The following is a 22,642-nucleotide window of genomic DNA, read 5'->3' on the forward strand; positions in this document are numbered from 1 at the left end:
AAAGCTTGTAAAGCATTCTGAGGCAAATTTTAAATAATTTGACTAATGCACACCAGTACTCATTCTATGAAATTAAAAAAAGTAGTGGACTGATTGATGGACCAACTAACATCGCTAACCTCAGCCTAACTTTTACTTATAATATAAACATGCACTGATATATGCGTATGCATGTTTAAATGCTCCTGCACCAGCTATTAAAATCACAATGCATAATGTGTGCCTGTCTCTGTCTAACCACACAAATATAAATGGTAGCTGGAAGCTGATTTGCATATAAATAAAGCATATGTATGTAGGTGTGTTTTCTGTTCTGTATGTTGTTCCTTAATGTAATCATGAAAATGCAGAACACATGTGGGTGAATGCCTTTTGTGTTTCCGTGCATCTGCATGTCGTTGCAAGACCTGTTGGTTTTGTTGAGACAAACAGGCGACACATTGACACCGACCGGCCTCCCCTGTGCCTCGGTGACAGCAGCGATCCAGTCACCTCACACTGCTGAGCGCCTCTGCTGAATACCAACGATAGTCCCTCTGCTCCAGCAGCCATCAAGGACGCAGAGGGAGAAGACCGGAGCCAGCTGCTTATGTACTGCAGCAGACAATATAAATATGTGACTGCACGCATCCTTCATTACATCTGATAACTCTTTGTGCATGTAATATAGCCGAGCCTAATCTGTATGACTACACCTTCACATCTGTTCTTAAAAATGAACGGTGCAGCTTTACATTTCAACTGTTTTTTTCTGCTGTTGCTTAAAAAAAAATGTAGCCATGGCTTTAACACTTAGGGACTGTTTAGCTCATTTTATAAACTTTCATTCTTTATTTTTGATAACTTTTGCTGTGTTCATGCATATGGCACACATATGAGATTGTGTATTTTTCTGGTCAAAAACATCTCATATAACCAGTGTACGAAGAGTAATGACCCACCTTCCTCCACCTTTGCTCTGAGAGGCTGTTTACAAATGAGCTGCGATCTGATTGGACTAAATCTCCAGCATGCTTGTGCGAGCTGCAGATGGCGTTTGACTACAGCAACTATGAACTTTATGTAAAGATGGACAATATGACAGCTCCCCCAAAGTGTAGCTTTTCAATCTGGATCGCCCCCTGGTGTCTGACTGCAGTATAGGTCATAAAGCCCGCCCCTCTGTGTTAATGAATGGGACGGAGGCCAAACGAAAAACTCAAAGTACACAACAAACACATTATTCCCAAAGGTGATTTCTGTCACTGAAGGTAGTTCTCATCACTCTGATGTTTGTTCACGTGTTTTTATGAAAAGTTCGGTTTTATGAGTTATTCAATTATACAAAAAGGGGATTTTTTTTGGTGGGAACTTCCCCACTATGGATATCGCTACAGCACAGAATCCAACTCTCAATGACATCAACAGAGCAAGATGGTAACCCCCGTATCTCAGATATATCTCAGTCTTTTCTTTGCTTAAATTCTGTGTGTTTTAAATATTTTTCAAATAAATGTTGTAAGAGCAAAGTGGGTTATTTGGAGAATAGCAGAGCCAGTGTGTAGTGTGTATTATATGCACAAAGCTGCTTTATGTGTGCAGCAAACAAAAACCATAGAGAGTAGTCAACAACAATGCAAAGTGGCGACTAAATGTTTTGATCGTTGACTATTGTGTAAAACCCCTAATGTGCGAATCATGAAACTTCACACACCCTCAACAATTCTCTAAAATATCGACAAGCTCCAAATGTTATGCACTTCTGACCCCAACTGTATCACTTTTACTGTGAGCATCTTTTGCTTTTTTTGCCATTTCTGTCAATGTCCAAGTGTTTTATTTGATTTTCGATTTCCACTCTGCTCGCACAATGACACGTTTTCCCAGAGGGGATCAGTTCCTTTTCAACTCATCTCACCTTTTTCATGTTTCCAAACAATTCTTGTGAGGGACAGAAGAAAAGTGCAGCGGCAGCTGAGCGAGCATGCAGACAAAATTGGGCCTTCAACAATGGCTCCATCTGTAGCCGGCTATCTGGCAGTGCTAACCCGCAACATAATCAGGCTGTGACAGATGGCAGCGACACCGCGGGGAATTCAACTTGGGATTGTGTGCGTACGAGTGTGACATCAATAGAAATATGAAAATTATTCAGGGAAATGCAGGTGTGACTGCATACGTGCGCACAGAAGTAACACTGTGTCACATGTGCTCATATTTGTTATTGCATGTTCTGATTTGTAACCTTACGTGAGCGACATGAAGAAGAAAAGAAACATCGGCTGAATCCAAATGTTTTCCTGCAGACTGACTCCTCGCAGACTTCAGTCGTATGTGCTGTGACGTGTTCACTGTCATCACGCAGAGACTGCCGGCTGCATGTTTACACACAGAAACGTTTGTAAATAAGGGCACTATGACTAAATTTGTTGGGTATTTCTTACATTGAAAGACCTCCTTTTGATGTTTTTCGGTCAATTTTCTTAGCCTTTACATTTGGTATTACAGGCTGCAGTAATAAAATGCAATTTGATTACCTATACGTCTACATATTTCTGTATTATCATATGGTTGAATGTTATTTCTGGCCTACATGATTCAAGTACGTTTTTAAAACAATAATGCATTGTTTGTTTTTAGTCAGCAATTGGAAAATTAGAGTGTCAGGTCTGTTTTGCGATGAATTGTGGGCAAAACGTTCCTCTTTTAATATTGCTTATTCCAGCCTGTAATGATAACAAACATATTTTCAAACTTGATTTTTAAATCATTTTAATTAATCTTTTTATCTTTTGTTTGAGGGGGAGTTTTCCTCAGTCGCTGTGAGGGCCTCAGGAGAGAAGGATGTCGTATGCTGTAAAGCCCTCTGAGGGAAATTGTGATTTGTGATAATGGGCTTTATAAATAAAACCGAAATTGAATTTACACTCTATGGACAAAGGTATTGGGCCTCTTACACATTACACCTACAGGAGCTTTTATGACGTCCCGTTCCAAATCCACAGGCATTAATATGGAGTTGTTCCTCCCTTTTGCAGCTATGACAGCTTTCACTCTTCTGGAAAGGCTTTGTGCAAGATTTTGGAGTGTGTCTGTGGGAATTTTTGCCCATTCACCCAGATTTTATACACCTGTGTCAATGGGACTGAATGACACACCTGAAACCAATGATTAAGAGGTGTGGCCCAATACTTTTGTTCTTATGGTGTAAGTTGAAACCTTTTGTCTGCACTTTTGTTATTTTTGATGGTGATTTAAGAGAAAAAAATAAATCATTTAGTAATTAATTTGACCTTTTATTTCTTTTCTCTTTACACTTTCATCGTAAGTCTCTGTTCTTTAATATATTTTATATTTTATTGCTCTGTAAAGCACTTTGAATTGCCTTGCTGTATGAAATGTGCAATACAAATAAAGCTGCTTTGCCTTGTTAAACAAGTGAATTATGGTGAAGCGGACTATCTGGATGTCTGCAGAAAGTCCACCTGAAGCCTCTTGAGGACTTGATAAATTGTGGTTTTGGAAAGTCCTCTACACTCGCAGGCTTCTTGTAAACTCACCTGCAAAGTCCACAAGTCTGCAAGTGTGTTGTGGACAAGTGGACATTTGGATTCAACCAAGTCCATAATCTTAAGTTTAAACTCTTAAACTCTAAACATCAGAGTGCTGATAAATCAAAGTCTCACCTCTGTTGGTGTTTTCGATGAAGCCGTATTTTGGAGGACTGATGAGCCAAACCAGCAGGTCCTTCTTGGGCGTGTCCAGGTCCGACACTATGATGTGATTGGTAGATAGCTGCACTCGGCTGCCTTCTTGGACCTAAAAACAAAATACGCAAATAACTCATGTATTTTGGCTTTTAGGGTCATTTATTACATTCACATGTTGCCAAAAAGTAAAGGTTTGCCTCTAAATGGTCAGACATTTGGATGTAAGAAAACATGCTCTGCTTTTATTTCCCCTCCCTCCTAAGAGGACACTTGCTGGTTGCAACTGTAAGAGGAGCACACAGGTCAAATAAGGACTGACGACTTTTAATCACATACTTTTGATTAAAATCAGTGAAAGGGATTGAAAAGATGCAGCAGAGAGACGGCACCAGATAAAAGGTATTTTTGTGAATAAACAGGTCCAACAAGCGAATCAATAACACACAACCAGCTACACGGGATTCAATTAAAATGTTTTTGTTCATGTTTTGATTCTTTTCAAAATCTGTTGGTTACTTTTCACTTTGTTTATTTCTATCTCAAACAGCAGCACAATGTCCTCTCCCACTCCAGACTAGTGGGTATAAGATGTTAATAAAGGAGTTGATGGAAAAAACAAAAACTTTTGTGTCATAAATACACATTCAGAAAACATGCTTTGTCCTTAAAACTAAAAATAAATTTAATGCTGGTTCTGTTATTCTCTGTGGTGTGAACAAATGGGAAAAATCAATATAAAGTCTTTGTTTTTACCAGATTTGAGTCATTTGGTTTTAGATTTATTGAGAATTAATTCAAAATGCTTGAAGAAAGTCTGAAGGGCTGAGAAAGTTGGCAAATTATCAAGTGCTGCTTGAGGTTTGTTGTCTGGGAGTTGCTTCCACCTTTATGTTGTTCTTTTTAGTTTCCCAAAACGATTCAGACTGTTATCAGGTGTAACCACTGCAGGAGTACCACTTTGTGTTGTACTTTGAGACGATTGCTGCTTTAAAGAAAGGCCTCCCAGCTAACTAAAGGAGATGTTTGAAAGTAGAGACCTTTGAGATTTCACTTTGTATGTTTCTGGAGGGGCAGCTCTGCAGTGCTGATACAGGATTCATCCCTGAGGGAGGCTCTGCAGCGAGCACCAGTGTAACCCTCATTAGGTCTGACATCATTTCTCCCTCCTCCTCCACCAGAGACACACACACGCACACACACAGTGTCGTCCCTGCATCAATGGCTAACTTCTTGTCCAGGATTCACATTACTACCAACCGATCAGCAGCACTTCTCGACTGTTATGTCATTCACAGTGCGCCAAAAAACATGCCGCTTTGTCAGTGCTCTCAGTGTACGAGTGTGACGCCAAAAGCCACGTCCCACGTCCACAGGCAACGTGCACGCGTGACGTCACTTGACAACGGTTACATGCTCATGAAACGCTGACGGACAGCGTCAGGCAATAGAGATAGATAGAGATAGAGAGACTTTATTGTCCACCTCACCGTAAATCTGTTTTTAGCTTCACTCAAAGATACAACGTAAAAACAACACAACATTAAAAACACACAAATGTACATTAAACAAGAGACGATAGTGCAGTCTGAGCAATAATTTATATAAATATGAACATAAAGTGAAGCTCGGGGTCAACAGCTGCTGGTAACATCGTAATATAAGGAGCACGGGGGAGCTTATATGGAGGGCAATATTTACCTCTGAAATGTCGTAGAATAAATGTAGAAAGCGACATGAAAAGAAAGTAAAAGCTCAAGTAAAGTACAAATACCTCAACTTTGTATTTGAGTACAGTAAATGTGCTAAGTAACAGTCAGTCACCAGCAGGGTTGATCTGATGCTTTCTGAGAGACGACATGTGACAGTGGGCGATGATTTCCTCTGCTTCATTTGTCTCCTTAATGACTTTTTCTGAAAACTGAAGCTGCTTTTAAAAAAAAACAACTAAAGAGTATTTGAGGATTTCAGTCTCTTATGAGCAGGCGAGTTAATGGAGGGGAAATAACAGTGTGCAGTTTGTGTGTACAAGACTGTTTATGTACTGTACCGGCCATAAAACTGTAGTCTTTTATATATTAGGATCATTTTAGAATTGGGCCTGTGTGTGTGTGTGTGCGTGTGTGTGTGTGTGTGTGTCTGTGTTGATGTGTGTGTTTCTGCTCTGATTCATGTGTGTCTACCTTGATGCCGCTGCGGACTGTGACCACCGGCGGCTGTCTGAGCATAGACGTGATGGTGATGGTGCACATCTGGTTGTCAAGGCGATTGTTGTCTCCGTCATAAACAACAAAGTGGAAGATGTCTGTGACCGGCTGGCTGCCCGTCTCTAAGGAAGTGATGTACCTGTAGGTGGAGATATTTGTTAGATTTGTCGTTAAAAAGAGTATTGTTGACCTTTATTGCATATATTTTAACCCTTAAGGGCTCACTTTATTATTACACACACTCGTATTGCTTTGCGCACAAAATGTTTTTTTTACCAACATCAGTCCTAATCACAAATATCAAATTTTTATACATTTTTAGAATTTTAACCCTTAAAATACAGGTTTGTTGTCATGATGCCCCTATGTTTTTGATGAATGAAGTATTTTCAATATACTACATGCTAAGTAGATTATTTTTTGGTAATCACAGGCTGGGATATGCCAATGATAATCAGCACCATCGATTTTTATACATTATTATATTTTGTGCACACTGCTCTGCACACAAAGTGTGCTTTTCAAGATCAGGCTATAAAAATATTATACATTAATATTATTTTCTACTTTAATTGAGGTTGTTTTTTTAACCATCTTCAGTCCTAATCATAAATATCAAATATTCATTAATTTTCAGAATTTTAACCTTTTAAATGCCAGGTTTTTGTCATGATGCCATTACGTTTTTAGATGAAAACACACACACACACACACACACACACACACACAAAGAATGTTCAATATACTACATGCAAGGTAGCTTTTTTTGACAGTGCACCTAGACGAAATATCATGTTTTTTATCCATGTGCCAAATATGTGGAAAATAGCTGAAATGACAAACTCAAAGTCAAAAGCCCAGAATGACACCCAGAAATAAGTCAAGTCATGTTTTTCTGCTTTGACGCCTGTGAGATCTAATTGTCAGTTTGAATGGGTTTCAATGGAGCATTTTTTTTTTTTTTTTTTGCTCGTAACAGTCTGAATGTAATAATTTTGTTTTCAAAGTGTAATTTAGACTTATTGCAGGAGCTGAGCTGGAAATTCAAAAATTAAACAAAAATAGACAATCATGCCAAAATTAATGCCATATGCATGAGCACAGCCAATAATTACTTTGATTGATACAATAATTGTCCTTTAATGAATACATAAAAATCAGTTTATGTGTCTAATCCTGGACTGATAAGGGGACTTGGGAAAGCTTTGCATTAGCCCTCCCACAACGATGCAGCTGCTAATCTCTGCAAAGCACAAATAAAATTGAAATCCATACCAGTATACTCTTCTCTAATCCCATTTAATTCCCATAAAACAATTCGCGGCTCTTGTTTGTAGGAGCTGAAACCACAGAGACCAAACTAATACAGGCGATTTGAAGATTGCCCCCTGAGGATGGTCCTGCGCTAAAGCTAATCAGGGCCTGCGTTATGAAAATGAAGCAGTTAGCGTGTGAATATTTATACTTCATCTCTGCGCCTCTCATATGGGGCCTCGGCACCTCTTGCAGGTAATATCAGAGTGATGCTAATTGGCGTTGCTTATGCCAACAGGCTGAGTCACTGGATGTAATGGGGAAGAAAAGATATGAAATGATTCCCTTCTAATTCATTTGTTTTCTTAGTTGAGTTTGGGTAATGTTTGGAGAGCTCTCGTCTCGTGAGGAGAAACATTAGATTGAAGGAAAACAAAAAGTCTCAGACAGCTATTACCACTTCCTCTTCTGCTGTGACGCTGAGGGGAAAATAATCCCCGCCGACTCGAGCTGCAATCAGAGAAATTGATCACAACTACAGCTGCAGCGTGAAGAACCCTCAGAGCACTATTTTATCTCTGACAGAGTGGAATCAACACCAGACTTTTCCTTTGAAACAGCCTCTTTATTAGAGGCTCATACATCCCGTCAGCGCCTCAGCGAACGGAAAACATATCACTCTTTCCTGCTCTTCACTTCAACCTGAGTGGTTTTCATGTTTTTAACTTTTGTTGAAGGATTCTAAACTCCTCTGAAAAAAAAACCTTCTGAATCTCTTAAAACTCAACATATCTGCAGGTCAAGGTGAAAAAGCCCTGAAAAATGGGATCGACATTCATAGTTTCAAAAAAAGTTGTCATCACGAGGGAGCTGTTAACAGAGCTCTCGGAGCATTTTCATTTTTTGAAGAACTAAAAAGGTGCCAATTCACTCTCTTCTCTCCCATGGACCCTCATGAACCTTTATTGCTTATACAACGACTGCTTCTGGAAGCGACTGAGGGTTTTTGAAAGTCATTTTTGGTTAATAGCTTCAGGTTTTATGCTGATATTCTGTTTTTATAAGCCTCTGAAGAAGCATTTAAACCATCCCGGGAAGCTAAAACCCCGCACTGAAACCAGGGATGTTCTTTTGGGTGCTTTTTATAACATGTTTTAGAGACTCTTGCCTTTGAAGCGAAGTGAAATACCTCAATGTACGTCAGAATTATTTCTCATGTCAACTAAAAAAGAAGAGAAAATACCAGGAGAGAAGTACCAAAAAATGTCAGAAAAAGACAAATACATCAGTCGAACCTTGGGGGAAATCATAAAATGTTCCTGAGTTTATATTTGGTTTTGATATGAAAAAGTATTTCTGTATTCTCTACAGCAGTGGTTTCCAGCCTTTTTACCCCTGACTAAAGGCCACGCTTAGATGAGAACCACCCGAGTAAAAATGAGGAAGTCTTTCTTCTTTGTTTTTAAAAAAATCTCCTTCCATGTGATAACACTGTAAGAACGATCGTCGCGTACACGGATCCGTAAAAAATTGCAGCTGTCACGTCACCGTTCTCACAGGATCTGCACATTGCCAGTTTACACGGCGACAGAAGGGGTTGCATTTGGAACCGGGTTGCAAAAGTTTGTATTTTCAGGCTCCCAAAAAGCCAAAATGCAACAAAAGTTCAAAGTTTCATGCAGAAACCGATGCAGTGTAAATGGCCCCTATGTGGCATATTTTATGGATATTCCATAATATATTAAATGCATAACAACAGCAGCACAGAACAGCTGATAAACAGTAGAATAAACACAATTAGTAAACGTAATAGCTGCAGGACGTTTGTGTAAAACGAGCGATTTGGGTGAGTTTTGAGCAGATTATTTCTGTGAACGTTGCATCAGTGGCTGAATCCAAATGTGCACCTTCCTTTTTGTATTATTTACTTCTTTTATTTCTTTTATTTCTTTTTAACAATCATACATTTGCTTCTTTATTTTTGACAAATTCAGTCTATTCTCCCTGATGCTTGGCTCTTTTCTATTAGCTGTTTGGTTGTTTTAAGTGCAGGATGAGGCTGTTTAGCACAGAGCAAACACTGTGAATATAGCTTGTGTCTTCACTGTGTCCTTATCCTGTGTTTTTTCAGTAAATATCTTGAAAAATAATCTAAGCTTTGAAGACGACAGTTTCATTTTGTTCACAGAGATCAATGAAGTGATGAAATATAGGCCTAAAGGGAACCAGTCAAACTTCTGACATTTGTACCAACAGTCCCCTCTTACCTGATCCTGTTCTTGTTGATGTCCTCCATGGTGAAGGAGGAGTACTCCCGCAGCTCCTGGTGCTCCTGCTGGGACTGGCTCCTGGTCAGGATGCCGTACATCGGCACAGACACCAGCTGGATCTGGATCTGGTCATCTGGGGATGTGTCGTCCTGTGAGAGACAAAACAACGTCACCGTGGTAATGATGAGAACACAGCTTTCCTTTCACTTCATTCAAATTCATTTTAACAGCAAAACAAACGGGGCGGTGACAAGCATCATCAGCAATAATGTATATGTTAACCCTACACTGCAAATGAAATATGAATTTGTAGATGCTAAAGGTTAGCAAATGTATAATGTAAAGTACTGAAATGGCGTGGATTTTACATTTCCCAGGGTGCTTATTTGCATTTCTTTTTACCACTAATAAATCTACACACAAAAAGTAAAGTAGTTGGCTGTAATCTGATGTATTTCGCTTCCACTGGAATTTTCCTCCGAAATAAAACCTGAAATAGCATCTTAAGTGTCTGAATGTGCTGAAGAGAAACATCAAGCGTAAAATACAATATTCTCTAATCTTTGAACCAAAAAAAAAGGGAAAAAAAGCCTCTGTTATCTCAGAGGAAGCCAACAGTAACAGCTGTTATCGACCTCTGTTCACTCACGGTATAACCCAGGTGTGAACGTCTGATGACCGTGCTGCTCTTCTCGCCCACTTCCAGTGACAGAGTGGCTGCCGGGTCCCGTTGCGGCCCGTCACCCCCGGCACCCAGCACCGCCACCTGCACCACTGTGGTCGCCATGGAGATGCCGTCACTCACGGAGAAGGTGATGGCGTCGTCTTGGGTGGAGAGGCCGGCGTGACGGTAGAGCAAAACATTGCGGGTGATGTCACTGAAGGTGAAGGTGTCACCTGAAGGGACAACAAAGGTGTGAACGGAGGTGTGTGTGTGTGTGTGTGTGAACGGAGGAGTCTGTCTGTGTGTGAACGGAGGTGTGTGTGTGTGTGTGTGTGTGTGTGTGTGTGTGTATGCAGGTTTTAAAAAGAGGAAGGTGCAGACGATCATCTCTGTCTGATATTGTTGAAATGAAGTTCAGGCAGTGGAGGGAAAAGCGGCAAGAATTTGTATTTCCTAAACGGGAATTTTAAACTCTTAACATCCTCCAGTGGTCAGAATCTACCTGAGTTTCTGCAGAAAATACTGAGGCAGATTTTTGATTTTTGCCAGCTTTAGTCCGTAGCTTTTTGCTCAGCCAGTAACTGTGACATCACCAACTTTTCACAGGTCTGAGTGTGTGTCGTCATCATCTCACCGTTAGTCATGCTGATGTGTGTGTTGCCATCCGTCTTAATCAGCTCTCCGTGGAGGGGAGCCTCCACCAGCTCAAACTCCAGCTCATCAGGGGCCGTGTCAGCGTCACTCACTGCCAGCTGCTGACCGCCTACACACACAAACACACACACAAGCACACACCAGACAAGAGGAAATAAGCGTTGAGAGAGATGAAGCAGGAGGAGGAAATTAACTGTCTATGCCAGACTGTAAACACACACTCACACACTCACACAGCTCTTTCTTTCAGTATTGTTGCTCATCAGGGTCGCACTTCAGAGCTCATTACCTCACACCGACCACTTCATCACTTACTGGACCTCTTCACCGCAGGCCGTCTTCTCGGAAATGTGTATTTGTGCGTGCGTGTGTGTGCATGTGTGTGTGTGTGTGTATTCTTCTCTTACCTATGGTGGCCTGTCCTCCCAGGCTGACCTCCAGCAGCGGGTCAAGCACCTGAAACACCGGCGGCTGTTGATGATTCGACAGCAGCAAGACGGCAAAGTCCAACTCAGGAGTGGTGTGTTCACCATCTGACACTAACACACACACGTACGCGACAAAATAAACAATGAAAGCAAACGCACAAAACAGGAAAAGACAGAAACACACACAAACACAGAAAATAGAGAAATTCATCAGCTAAGCAAAGACTTCAGGAAAACAAACAAACACACACACACACACACCTCTGATGCTAATTATCTCCCAGGCTCCTTTACTGAGGAATATTTATGAAGGATAAAAGTGGGAAAAAGAACTCTAATCAGCTTCCTCGAGTCGACTCACTGAGCGCAAGATTGTTAATAAGAGAAAGAAAGAAAAAAAACAACATAAAATCACAGGAGCTATAATTAAAAATCTCCATGAATCAATTAACCAAACTGCTGCAAAAATTTATCTGGAATTCAGGTGGAAACTTGTTATGCTCATTAAATGCTTCTCTACTTTATCGTCTCCTTTTTCTCTACTATAAAAAAAATAATAAAAAATTAACAAACCGAGAAAGTGCAACAAGCCAATTATCACATTTGGACATAAAAAGATAGTGTGATTAATTAAAAAGTGACAGAGCGCGCACATTTTTATTATCTTATTCAATTGCTCATATTACAAATGTTTGTGAAGTTTCCAAATTCATGCTGGTTAATTCGCTTTTTGATGAAATATCTACAGAGGTGTGTGTATACAGCCAAAATTTTTCACCATAATACTTATTATAGAAAGATAACTACAAGTTATGGGAGAAAACGTTGGTCGTCTGTGGAGGAGAATGTTTCTCCACAATGTTTCTGCAGTAATGGGCCAATCAAACACTGGCTTTAGATAGGGACATTCACGTTTTCCCATCAGCCACTGTGGTTAGAGGCCATGTATTAAAGAAAGTCTGGATACAGCTATGAAGGCGGGGCTTGGCTCATTCCTATGAGAGCTGCTCATTGGTGCATGAAGCAAAAAAAGCTCTTTTTCCAGGTATGAAATCTGCAGATCTACGGGCCCATGAAGCTTGCACCCTAGAGACTTGCGGCAGGCGAGCACAGCCGAGTGTGACCGAGCACGTAACTTCCGTCTGGCTTGAATGGCGATCTAAAAAATTGAATCTTGCGGCTCATTTAGACTTTACAAATGTTATTGAACTGGATGGCTTAAATCTAGATAGTGAAATGAGTTGTTTCAAGGGGTTATCCACTGATTTACAAACATCTTTCCTGATGTAAGTCAATAGGAAAAAAGTGTTTTTGGGCCAGTGGGCATCATTGGACGGACCTGAACAGTGTAATTCCACTTTTGGCCACTATGTTAAATTTGCATCAGTGTCTGGCGCACTTTCTGGGGGCCCCTCCAAGATGAGCAGCTCTAGAGTTACACTGATTTGTGTCAAAACTGCTTTATTCAGAATTTTTTTTTTCCGGTTCCCGTTTTTTTTTACTGGTTTAAATCACCTGGTCCGTTTGTTTTGGAGAAGGAGAGATCTCTGTGGATAATTCAACACACACTTAACCATTAAGGTCCACAGGAAGTTGAATGTAACTTCATTACACACTAAGCTTAAGATAATCAACTGACAATTATTTCTGCACAACTTTTACCTCTGAGATGTGGCAGAGTAGATGTGTAACTTTGCACAAAAATGGAAATACTCAAGTAACTCAGAAGGACTTTGGCAATTGAGCAATGAGTAACTGACTGTTGCTGCACTTTCTGCTGGCCGCCAACAAAAGCCGCCTTTAGTTTCCTTTCAAAGTGAAGCAGGATGGATGGAGGATAAAAGCATCAGAGACTGCCGTGTGTGTGTGTGTGTGTGTGTGTGTGTGTGTGTGTGTGTGTGTGTGTGTGTGCCTCAAGGCCAACACTAAAGTGAAAAGCACTTTGGTGACTTCTCTGAACACCCGTTAACACTCATTTTCCCAAACAGCTTGTGCTGAGGATTGAGGCAGAGTGCAGTTGATGAAACGTGCAGTAAAGGGAGGAGAATTGGTCTTATCAGGTTAAAAGGTCGAAGAGCCAGAACATAAAATCACAGCGGATCTGAAGTTCACAGTCGAGACGGATCAGAGTTTATCAGACTGAAGTAACAGAGGTGAAAGAGAGCAGAGATGTATTGTGGAAAAAGAAGTGGGGGCGGGAGAATAATGGTGGAGAAATTAACTTTTACAGCTGATGAAAAGACGAGAACAAAAGCGTGAAGGAAAAATTGAAGGCGGTTAGGAGAAGACGAGAGGAAGGCGAAAAGTGAGAGAAGACTAGATGTACCGGCGCGCTGTTTCACGCCTCCGCACACCAGTCAAGTTGCACTTACCATTGACATCCCTGTCTGTGAAAACATGGATGCTTCACACAAGATCTCTTCAATCAATATAGTTTCAGGGTGGGTCTTGAGTTATGGCCAAAAACATGCTGTATGAGGTTATCGTGACCTTGACCTTCAACCACCAGATTTTAATCATTTCATTCTTAAGTCCAAGTTAACATTTTTGCCAAATTTGAAGGAAATCCCTCAAGGGCATCTTTAGATATTGCGTTAATGAAAATGAGACTGGTGAGGGGTTACAGTGACCTTGACCTTTAAACATCAAATTCTAATCAGTTCATTGTGGAGTCAAAGTCAACGTTTGTGTCAAATTTGAATAAATTCCCTCAAAGCGTTCTTGAGATATTCCTTTCACAAGAATGAGACTAATGTAAAATCACAGTGGCCTTTGACCACCAAAATCTAATCAGCTCATCCTTGAGTCTACTCAAATGTTTGCGCCAAATTTGAAGCAACTTCCTCAAGGTGTTCTTGAGATATGGCATCACAAGAATGACACGAATGCAAGGTCACTGTGACCTTTGACCACGCGAACGTTTGTGCCAAATTTAAAGTAACTCCCTCAGGGTGTTTTTGAGATATCATGCTCACAAGAATGAGACAGACGGCGTCACAGTGACCCTGAACTCTGACCCTGACCACCAAAATCCAATCAGTTAATCCTTGAGTGCAAGTGGACGTTTGTGCTAAATTTGGAAGAAATTCCCTCAAGGCGTTCTTGAGATATCACTGCTGGTCCCTCATATGAACAGAAAACTCAAAAACATAATGAAAATGATATCAAAGTCAGAAAAGGAGAGAGGGGATTTATGGTGAAGATTAATAGCAGAAGAACAAAAACAGGGAAGCAGAGATTTAAGGGAGGAGAGCAAATTAAAGAAAGACGAAACTGAGGGCGGGAAGTGCAGAGGACAGAGAGGATGGGGACAGGAAGAGAAATTGAGGTCAGAGAAGACGAGCAAGACGAGGCGAGGGGAGAGGTAGAAAAATATCACAACAAGAAAGATTGAAACACAAAAGATGTAAGTAGAGAGGGACAAGAAGAGATGAGGGGAAGATTGAGGATGGAGGAGGAGGTGAGGAGGGAAAATGAGACTGAGGATTTTATGGAGAAGAAGAGGAGGAGGAAAAATGTGTAGGATGTGGGAAAGAGGAGACAGATCATTTGCCTCCTTCTCCTCTCTTAATCGAGAAAGATGGAGTATTTACCTGTGAAATAGACGCTCAGCGACTCCGGCAGACCTGTTGGAATTAAAAAAGAAAACTTTTAGAGCTGTGAGGTGATAAAAGTAAAAAAAACAGCAGATTTAGGCGGAGCTGACTGAGTGTTACACTGAACATAAAAACCGAACGGAAGATGCTACGATGCATAAAAGTCAGGAGGCAGTGTGGATGATTTACTGAGGCAAAGCTTTCCCGCCGGAGCTCCACAAACCCAGATTAAGAGAAACCAAAGTCATCTTTGATCTCGGATTACGGGTTATCTTTTGGTACGTCTCTTAAAAACGTCTGAGATTGACTTTGAAAACCCGCCTTCAGATCGTTTTTGAAAACAGCTAAACTCCACTCTTCCCGTTTAAGTATTCATCGCGTATACTGCGTTTATCATCGATAGCTTTGTGATACTACACATGCTTCAGGATTTTACAACAAAGGGCAGAAAAAAAGTGAAGAGTTTTGCAAAAGTGGAAAAAACTGAACCATGTTTCAGTTGGCAAGATTATATGACTTGAACAAAATAATTTTCTGCACCACATGTGGACTGAACCATCATAAAGATAAGAGCTCTATAAGCTGATTGACACATGCTTGGTAAAGCCTCGCTTGCTGCTATTAAACAGAGGACTTGTACAGAAATAGGATTTTCATCCATCAGACATTACAAGGAGGTGATTTTCTGTGGTGCTCCACAGAAACCTGGCAGACTCGCTGATGCAGAGTTAATTTATCAAATCCACAATGTCTGCTGCTGGAACATTATTGAACAGTACATTAACAAGTTCTCACAAAAGAGACCTCTTCTCATAAACAAGCTTGTACAAACCTGCTTTTTCCAAATCATTTACATGGAGAGATGACGAGATTCAGGAACTTCTGTCGTTAAGGGCCAAAGCCGAAATCGTTATATAAATTAAGAAAAGTGCAAGAGACTGTTTTTAATGACCGAATCATGAACAGGCTTTGTGACCGCAGTGTATTCTGCGTCATGTCCTGCCTACTCATCGCCTAAATCATGTCTAGTAGGTGAGAACGCTACCGACACTGAAAATCTCCTGTTTTGTGCTCCATGTGTGAAAGGAAAAGTCAAGATAACGTGCGGACCTGATTCTCCGGACATAGTCCAGAGTTCACAGGAGAAGACATGAGCAAGCAACTGATGAGTTTCCCCACTATTTTTCCCAAAATGTTAAAATATTCTTTTAAAAAGAAACCCAAAACAAAACAAACAAACAAAAAGAACCAGGGACGAAGCAGCAAACACCACCGACATACTGGAGGGCTCTCTGGAGCCACCAACAATCTGAATCTTCTGTGAATTTTCAGCTCAGCTCCTACAATAAGTCCAAAATAAACTGTGGAAACTAAATTATTACATCCATACACAAGTGCAAAAAATCTGCCACTGAAACACATTAACGCTGTGATTTTTGAACCCACAGCCATCAAAGCATAAAAACATGCATCATATTATTTCTGGGAGTCATTTGTGGGAGATTTTGTAATTTTTACTGTTTTTGACCTGATTATGTTATTTTTACCATATTTGGCATGTGGAGAAAATACATAATATTTCCACTGTCATAATCAATTTTGCTGCAAATCACTGACATATCCCAGACTGTGATAATAAATAAAAATGCACTTTGCATATATTATATTGAAAATAATCCCTTTTGTGATTTAAATCTAAAAACATAGTGGCATCATGAAAAAAATAGCATTTGAAGGGTTATAATTTGGAAAATGAATGCATATTTCATATTTATGATTTAGGACTGATGTTAGTTAAAAAAATAAACTATGATTAAAGCTTGATTTTGAAAAGTGCATTTTGTGCACAGTATGAGTGTGTGTTACATCAAACAGGCCCTAAGGAGTAAATACAGTCGAGGTTTCCAACTGTTTAACAAGCCCTCATTTACTTTCCCTCTGCAGCTCCGTGAGAAAAAAAAGTTATAAGAGTTATCACTTTAGTAATTTTCTCAAGATGATTATAATGAGAAAAAATATGCTCAAGTGTCAAAGAGGACATTATAGATCTGTTTCCACAGGCTTAGTAGTAACCTGTGTCTACGTAATAAACTCTGACATACAGAAACAGTGACGTGGCCAGTTACCAAAACAGAGTGAGTGACAGTAACATATTCAATTAGAAACTGAGAGCAGCTCTATGAAGCTGAAATCAATCACCTGAAAATAACACATGGTGCTTAAAAGTCTGGTTTCATGTGGTGAAAGTAGAAAGCTGATACAGTGTCATGAAGCTGGGGTTACTACAGAAAGTGCTTGTGGTGGGCGACGGCAGACCGCTCGGCTGCAGATCAATATGTGGCTCCTCGGCTGAAACAGTTCAAAAATAAACCGCTGCAGCCACTTCAGATTAATTATGTTTGATTTTCTGACTGTAAACATCCAGAGGCAATTTAATAAGACACAACACAGAACAAGAACTCATTAGTGTTTTTTTTTTTTCACTTCTGATACCAACTCTATTTGGGTGGCAGATTGTCCCGCTGCAAAAGGTGCATCAACCTGTTCTCATTCGTCAAATAGTGCTGTTGTGTGAACATAGGAACTGTGAAGCTTTTTCCCGCCACCTGTGCATTAGTTACCATCACGGCAAAGGCGTGCGTCATCCCACCATGACGTCACCCCACCATGTGCACTTGTTGACATCATCGTAACAGCATCCTGGAGTGTAAACAGCTGATGCACAAGGATACCTAAAACGTCATCGGTTGACATGGAAGGTCCTGATGGAGAGGCACCATGTGACGAGTTTGGAGTGAGGAGGTGTTGATTTATAACACCGCCAGATGGCGTAAGTTTGAAACACTGCTTGTAAAATCATAATATAAGCGGAAAAGTCTCTAAAGTCTGGACCGGATGTGGTGGATTTGTCCAACAAACCCTGGACTTTCACCTCTGAGAAAGGTGCCTTTTTGCACTGGTGTCTTGACGCCAAAATCACAGACAAAGCGGCGGTACTTGACGAGTTGGGAATAAAACCAGGCTGGAAAAACTGCGACACGATTACCTGATGACAACAGGTGTCAAGTACTCCTAATTAAATTGAATCATCGCTGGACTATACAGGGTGATATACTTGGTTTGTGAGTGTGTGCAGGTGTGTGTCTCACCAATAAAGGAGTACTGGTAGAGCTCCTGGAGGTGTGAAGGGGCCTGCGGGGGTCTGTAGATGAGCTTGCCGTTGTTGACGTCAGCCTGAGTGAAATGTTTCACGTGTGTGTGCGGTCTGTCTCGATGTTCGATCGCACCTGAAGACGAAAACCACAGAAAGAGATTCAAACAGCTGCATTCAGACTTGTTTCTCAGACATGACAAATAATCTCATTTGCTCAGCAGAAGTCTTTTTTTGCATGAATGAAACTTCACTAAAGACTGGTGAAAAATTTAGGAGGCAAGAGAAGAAGAACATTTAACTCAGAGCAAACATCTCAAATCTAATTTCAGAGAATAAAACGTTCATGACAAACTGCTCCTGTTTAATCCGACTCTGTCCTCCTCCTCATTGGCTCTGTTCAAAATGATTGCTACACAGATTTATCAGCCCATTAGTTGATGAATATGACCCATTGTAAATCGTTTTTCTCTTTCATTAGACGGAGAGCTGGAAATGATACAGCAGTCTGTCTGTCAGATGGTCCGACGCTGAAATTAATGGCTCCGGTTCTGAACGCCACATTAAATTTAGCAAAAAGGAAATCAACACTCGTTCTTGTAAAAGTCCAGACTGAGAGACAGTAATTGGATAACTTTGGAGAGTGGTGATAGCACTGAAGCAGACTTGTGAACAGCAGGTTGTTAGTTTCTGGCTCATGCTCCTAGATGAGGAAAGCTCAACCCTGAAGTGAGGCATTAAACCTAAATTTGGCCTTAATCAATCACACACAAATTCAAATTCATCATTTTCTCTAACAGCTATCATCATCAGTGATGCAAACTGTTCTCAAGCAATATGTTTTCCACTTTCATAACATGAAACTGCAAAAAAAACAAAGCTTTGGGTGACAGAGCAGCTCCATCGCAGCAACCTGTGAACAACAGTGCCTTGCTCATGGGCACTAAAGTGATAATTAATGAGGAACAGCAAAGCTGAACACATTAACTTCTCCCACTCTGCTGCAGTCCCGAAGAACAGGCTCAGAAGCTCACTCACTGTATCTAATTACAAGACTCCTGCCCCCCTGACAGAACTTAGATTTTAATCCTTTTAATCTTTTTCACATTATGAGGGTAAAGCTCAGTGTGTGTGCCGTGCGTGCGTGTGTATGTGTGTGTGTGTGTGTGTGTGTGTGTGTGAGTGCGCGCATGAAGTGTGTGTGTGTGTGGCTGACCTTGTCCTTGCGGTAGTGGTTTGGTGATGTTGTAGACGAGCTTCTCGCTGGGAGTCTCAGAGTCGATGAAGGACAGAGCTGAAGGCGTTATCTCGGTCACGCGATCCTCCAGAGCCTGTGAATGCGCACACACACATGCACACACACACACACACACGCACACACACACATGCACGCGCGCGCACATACGCGCGCGCGCACACACACACGCTGAGGTGAGAACAGAGGTAAAACAAGAGCCACTATCTCCTCCAACTCTGATCCGCCTCATGCGATTAGAACTGAGGGACTGAAGGATCCACACACTCAAATACAAAACAAACCACACAAGCGGCAATATTTTTCAGGTTTTCAGGCAATTTTGAATTACTCAGATACTAATATTTCTTATCTTAGCTGTAAGAATGCAAACACTGAATCTAAGTGAGTCTAACACAGCAAACTAAGGTCAGTTTGACTTCAGTGAGTCACATGGAGGAAATTTGGATTTCCTGATACAAGAACTAATAATTGTAGTTTCTGAAATTAAATATTTGACATGTAAAATGAATGTCAATTCAATTTCTGCGCAATACAAAATATGACTGACAGGTGTGTTAGACCAAAAATTGTTGAGTTCTCAGATCTCAAAGGGTTAGGGTTAGGGTTAGGGTTAGGGTTAGGGTTGTTTGTGATGACTTTTAAAAGTTGAGCTCTGAAAATTTGAGCCAGCAATCAAACAATTTCCATACTGAATGTTTTGTAAACGCTGTTATATTGAGCAGTGCGGCTGAACGGCGGGCCATCACTGTAGGAGGTCAACGGGGAGAGAACTGTGTGTTTTTAATCACCTTTGCCAACCAGTCGTGTTGCAGTTATAGTTTACATCCGAGTCTGTCCAGACTCATGTAGACATGGCAGCAGATAATCCTTCAAATACGGATGTTGCAGCAAAGGAGCGGAAAGTTCTAAAATTCGAATACTTCACACACATCTTCACGCCCACATAAGATCCATACAATCATCTCAGTTTCAAGATTAATGTCACCAATTCAATATCTGATCAAATGTCTCCCCTGGTGTTCCTGAGATATCATGTTGAGTAATGGCAAGAACTTTTTTGGTTGAACTTTTGGATAAAACATGTCATTACTACATTAATCTGAATATGATGCTGTGTGTGTGTGTGTGTGTGTGTGTGTGTGTGTGTGTGTGTCTGTGAGAGGCGGAGAGCCATAGAAGAAAGCCAGAACTGAATTTCTGGTGGCTTTTAAAACGACGTAACAATTTATACTGATTTTCAGGATATAGTCATTTTATATATCGCACGTGGAACAATTTGCGATACATCAAGTATATTCAACATATTGTCAACCGCTAGTGCAGAGGCATGAAAACCATATTAATTTTTTCTATACAACTCATGACATGCACGCATTACATAAAAAAGTCTCCTTAAAGCTCGGTGATTTTAACAATGTCTTTGTATTCCTCACCGTAACCTGAAGGTCACAGTCGGGGTCCAGCTGTGGGAATCCTGGGATCTGAGGCAGCACCCCGATGGTGAAGGTCTGCGCATCGCTCTGTATGAGCGGGGCTGCCTCTGTGGAAACCTGCACACACACACACACACACACACACTTTATATCAGAGACTGAAAACTTGCATCTTTGAGGAAATACACTCTACACACCTCTTCTCTTATCTTTGTCCTCTGCTCACTCTCAGCTTCTCTTATCTTGAAGTTTGAAGGCTTTATCAGCGGAACATTATCTCAATAAATAGTTTTTCCTGCCGAAAACTGGCTCGTGTATTATGCATTATTTCTGTGTGACAGAGCTGATGACAGACTCTCGAGAATCACCAGCAGTGAGATACAACAGATGTAATGAAAACAGGCTTCGGTCTATAACTGTGGAGCAGCATCAGGCTCTGTGCGGGGCCCAACCTTAGAGACCAAATCTGTTTCTTTCCATAAATCTCTGTCCACACTGCACGAATATTAATGAATGAGATGCCAATATGAGTAAAATTCAGTGTAATGATCTCATGGCCCAGCTGACCGTGTCTAATGGCTAATCTGTGTCCAGTGTTAGGGCAGTTATTTCTCTTACAGAAGCACCTAAACCCCTGATTACTTTTAAATGACTTTGTAAAATCCATAAAAATCTGTTTCGCGGTGTAAAGTGCATAAAAGGGCACAAAAAGAGCCTCAGAGAGCTGCATTAAGCAGCAGGTTGCTCAGAGAGTAGACAGATGTTTCAGGATGCAGCACCTTGATGTTCTGATCGCTTTCTGAAAGTTTATAGAAAATAATGTCAGTTTCTCCTCTTTTCCAAACACTGAGAGTCCTCTGTCACTGTAAACATTCAGAACATTTACATGATGTTAGAAACAGTGTGACTATACTGTAAAATCTGGCAAGTTGATTTTACTTTATATTTTACAACAGAAGCTATTTTCAGTCCATTTGCAGAGAAATAATAATAATAATAAGAGTTTGTGAGTTTGGACTTTCTTAGGTAAAAACATGGCATTAATGCTTTGAATGCTGTAAAAGTTACAAGAAAATCTGAAAATAAGTGAAAAAATGAAAGAAATTAGAGAAAGTCATAACAAAATTCCCTGAAAATAAGCAAAAAAAGGAGGAAAAAGCAAGAAAAATAAGTATAAAGTTACAAGAAAATGATCTGAAAATGAGCAAAAAAAATGTAAGTAAAAAACAAAGAAGAAAATGACTTACTATTGACTGTAACACAGTTTTAAATATATAGTTTAAAGAATTATAAATGTAGTTTTCTGGGCATTTTCAGTGATTATTAATCACACTGTGCTTTTTTTCCAGCTGTTTTTCTTTCTCAAACGGTGTCAGTCTCCAGCACTGTGCCGAGGCTATGACCTTCGACCTCCGTACTTTTGCTTGCTCATAATGCAACCCATAATCTACATTTGAATTCAAGATTATGTTAATTGAATTGCTGATAAGTGAGGGAGAAGCTGGAGGATCAGTTTAATCTACTCTGCCTTCCTGACTGGAGTCAAATACAATTTTGGCTTTGCTCTTTTTCGCCAACCCAAACTAAAAGTTTCCACTTTAACATCAAACTGTTATTAGTGCTCCATTCCTCTCACTCTCTCTGCAGTATGTAGCCTTAACTTGTTTTGTCCCCTGATATACATGAGAAAAGCAGCCGCCTCAGTTGTTCCTTCTAAAAGCCAATTTTCGTCACCGCTTACTTATTCTGCTGCTGCGGCTTGTTCCTGTCACATCGGTGGCATTTGGTGGCATTTGAGGGGGTAGAAAGTTCAGGAAGTTGCAGTCAGCTCTGTCAGTCAGAAGTAATGTAACAGCAGCATGAAGCCTGGAGCCAGCGCCACCAATCACGAGTAATGTGTAACCACGAGAGTCAGTGCTGAGTCGCCGGATTTATTCAAAGTGGAGCTGCAGCTGTGACTTATTGATTATTCACTTGATTCAATTCAACATAAATGAAATATATTATGTTGCATCATTTGAAAAACAATAAATATTATATT

The 22,642-nt window shown here is 40.5% G+C and overlaps 1 protein-coding gene across 1 annotated transcript in view; it reads right to left on the reverse strand.

Moving 5' to 3' along the window:
• fras1 (Fraser extracellular matrix complex subunit 1) overlaps window positions 1-22,642 on the reverse strand; it is a 307,798-nt gene that overhangs the window by 49,424 nt on the left and 235,732 nt on the right. Inside the window, 10 exon segments of the mRNA XM_042487917.1 lie at window positions 3,666-3,798; window positions 5,870-6,032; window positions 9,415-9,566; window positions 10,067-10,314; window positions 10,716-10,844; window positions 11,143-11,274; window positions 14,757-14,789; window positions 17,909-18,046; window positions 19,127-19,241; window positions 20,602-20,718. Coding sequence (XP_042343851.1) covers window positions 3,666-3,798; window positions 5,870-6,032; window positions 9,415-9,566; window positions 10,067-10,314; window positions 10,716-10,844; window positions 11,143-11,274; window positions 14,757-14,789; window positions 17,909-18,046; window positions 19,127-19,241; window positions 20,602-20,718 — 1,360 coding nt within the window.

The sequence above is a fragment of the Plectropomus leopardus genome, chromosome 6 (genome assembly GCF_008729295.1).
Source record: "Plectropomus leopardus isolate mb chromosome 6, YSFRI_Pleo_2.0, whole genome shotgun sequence".
Lineage (NCBI taxonomy): Eukaryota > Metazoa > Chordata > Actinopteri > Perciformes > Serranidae > Plectropomus > Plectropomus leopardus.